Source organism: Condylura cristata, unplaced genomic scaffold, assembly GCF_000260355.1.
Source record: "Condylura cristata isolate star-nosed mole 26May11 unplaced genomic scaffold, ConCri1.0 scaffold00024, whole genome shotgun sequence".
Classification (NCBI taxonomy): domain Eukaryota; kingdom Metazoa; phylum Chordata; class Mammalia; order Eulipotyphla; family Talpidae; genus Condylura; species Condylura cristata.
The window spans coordinates 24529117-24531956 of NW_004567125.1; the positions used below are offsets into that span (position 1 = coordinate 24529117).

General features: G+C 56.3%; 1 protein-coding gene across 1 annotated transcript; it reads right to left on the reverse strand.

The window, feature by feature from the left end:
- Nucleotides 1-854: 854 nt before the first annotated feature.
- Nucleotides 855-2561, reverse strand: ZNF648 (zinc finger protein 648). Its single transcript, XM_004688144.1, has one exon. It carries the CDS (start codon nucleotides 2559-2561, stop codon nucleotides 855-857), a length of 1707 nt encoding a protein of 568 aa, XP_004688201.1.
- Between the last annotated feature and the right edge of the window lie 279 nt (nucleotides 2562-2840).

Genomic DNA, 2840 nt, shown 5'->3' on the forward strand with positions numbered 1-2840 from the left:
ATGAATCATATTAAGCCCAAATGTAGAAATTAATATATAAGTAGGAAGGTTCCTCAGTAAGTATTACTTAATATGTAAACTCCCAGGGTGGAGATCAGAAAAGAGGTGTCTGGAGAAAAGGTACATGTGCATTTTGTGGGTGAGAGTCAGGTTAACTCCGGTCACAAGAGCCACTGTGAGGAGGAACAGTCTTCCTTAGCAGGGGCTCAGTCTGCCCCAGACTTCAGAGTTCTAGTTCCAAAACAAAGGACATACATCTCCCTGTCTTTATGTTTAAAGGTCTTTGCTTCAAAGGCAAAACTTATAAAGTCATCCCTAAGGGTAAAAAGATGCGCTGGCTGGCTGGAGCTGAGTTAGTCCTGGTGGAGCTTTGTGGCTTTCGAAGAATCTATGATACAAACTGCTCTGGGTTCTCTTACGCAAGTAAACACGGAAGTCCTTTCCCTGCGCCTTCTTCTCAGCATCTGCTTGTGGCTGTAAGGGCAGGACATGACATTTTCCCCCTTACTATATCCGTGACAGTATCCAGGGTATAATTCTATAATTTCTGATTGACTTGAGCAAGCAAGGAGAATTCCCACCTAGAGCTGCTCTCCCTGCCTTATCTTACCCTTTGCTAATAAAATATGGCCTCTCAGATGCAAAAGCAGCAAACCATATACCTGGGTGCTAAGGCTCCAGCTGCTGTGCACCAGGGCAAGCAGCAAACCAAACGGGACTTCTACATGGCTGGTGACCACCAGAAGAGTCTGACCAGTGAGTCCAGTTGGCAAAACATGTAAGCGGCTCCTTCACGAAGGTGGGGTCCAAGCCCCGAGGTCTTCGCCCTCCCCGAGAGTGCTCTGGCAGATCCCTCACTCATCAGAGCAAACGAGGACGGGTTCCTTCTTGCACCTGTGCTTGGCCTGGTGTCTCTGAAGGTGATTGGACCTGGTGAAGGCCTGGCCGCAGTCCTCACACTGATAGGGCCGTTCCCCATTGTGCACCCGGATGTGCTGCGCCAGCTCGGAAGCAATGCGGAAGGCCCGGCCACACTCAGCGCAGAGGAAGCCCTTCTCGCCCGAGTGGATCTGCTGGTGCCGCTTCAGGGTGGAGGAGCGGGCAAACGCCTGGCCACACTGCGCGCAGGGAAAGGGCCGCTCGCCGGTGTGGATGCGCTGGTGGCGCACGAGGCGTGAGGGCTGCGCGAAGGCCACCCCGCAATCCGCGCACTTGAAGGGCCGCTGGCCCGTGTGCAGCGTCTGGTGCTCCAGCAAGTTGGAGGACTTGGTGAAGCACTTGCCACAGGTCGGGCAGGGGAAGGGCCGCTCCCCCGAGTGCACACGCTGGTGCTCCATCATCCTGCTGGCCACTGCGAACTCCCGGTCGCAGGCGGGGCAGCGGAAGGGCTTCTCGCCCAGGTGCGTGCGCTGGTGGCGCAGCAGCGACAGCGGCTTGTTGAAGGTCAGACCGCACTGGCTGCACGGGAAGGGCTTGTCGTTGCTGTGCATGTTGCGCTGGTGTTTGCGCAGGTCCGACGAGCGCACGAAGGCCTTCCCGCAGTCCGGGCAGCGGTAGGGTTTCTCGCCCGTGTGGGTGCGGAGGTGCTTGCGGTGATCAGAGGCCCAGGTGTAGGCCTTGTCGCAGAAGGGACACCGGTAAGGTCGCTCACCGGTGTGCAGGCGCCGGTGCTGCTGCAGCGTGCCGCGGTGGGAGTAAGCCTTCCCGCACAGCTCACAGGCGTAAGGCTTGTTGCTGGGAGCTTGGGCTGAATTCAGCAGCTTGCAGGACTTTGGGGAGGCCTGCCCTTCCCGCAAGCACTTGTAGGCAACTGCCTGCCCTTGGCCACCCTGACCTGTCCCTGCGGGGTTCTGGTCCTTGCAGCCCTTTGTCGGTGCTTTGGTCAACACAGCAGCTGCCAGATTGGCAGAGGTGGCCGACCTCTGGGAGGGTGTGTGTGTCTCCTGCATGGGAAGGTTCCAGCTGCTCCCAGGCTTGGAGAAACACACCGGAGAATTGTCTGGAGATGTGCCTACACCTTTCTGTGCAAAGTGCCTTCCCGTGCCAGGCAAGCTGGATGGGACGCTCATGGTGTTGTGTGGGTTTGCCATTAAGTCTCCATCAGCACCCTCAGTAGCTAATGGGTCCCTAGAATGTTGCCTCTGCCTTAACTTGTGTGAGAGGCTGCTGGGGAGGGTACCTGGAACCACACTGGTACTCGGAGAGTCCTGGGTCTGGGGGATCTTTGACGCATCTCTCCTCCAACTCACCTTCTTCCCAGGCATCAGCATTAGGTTTCCCCCAAAACCTTCAGTGCTAACGGGTTCAGAAAATTTCTCTTCTTCCTTGCCAGGTGGCTGCTGCCATAGCAAACGGGCATGGCCATTTGTCACTTGGGAGCTGCCTCTTGGAGGAAGCTGGTGATCAAGGTCCCTGCCGCCGCCTCCATCTCCTGTATCCCCACCATCCTCATCCTCACTCTCCAAGTTCATGCTCAACATCTGGGGGGCATGGACCTCCTCGATCGAGCTGCAGAGAAGAGTTACTGCACCCCACCTGTTCTGGGGATCCACCTGAGCCATGGTTTCAGGCACTTCTGTTCCTGCTCCTCCTAGACAGGACCTCTGCTGGGCTCAGGATACCTGCAAAAGGAACAGAAAAGGAAGTCCCTAAGAATACACTTAGACACCTTCATGACCACAGGGCCGAGGCTCTCACTGTATGAGTTGCCACAGGTAAGTGCGATGGCCATATTGTTGCACCTTACGGGGAAGGCATTGGGCTCTACTGCAACACCCACAATGTCATCCTCAATCCTTTTGGGCATTCCCCTTGCTAGAAGCCCCAGAGGAGAGTGCTAT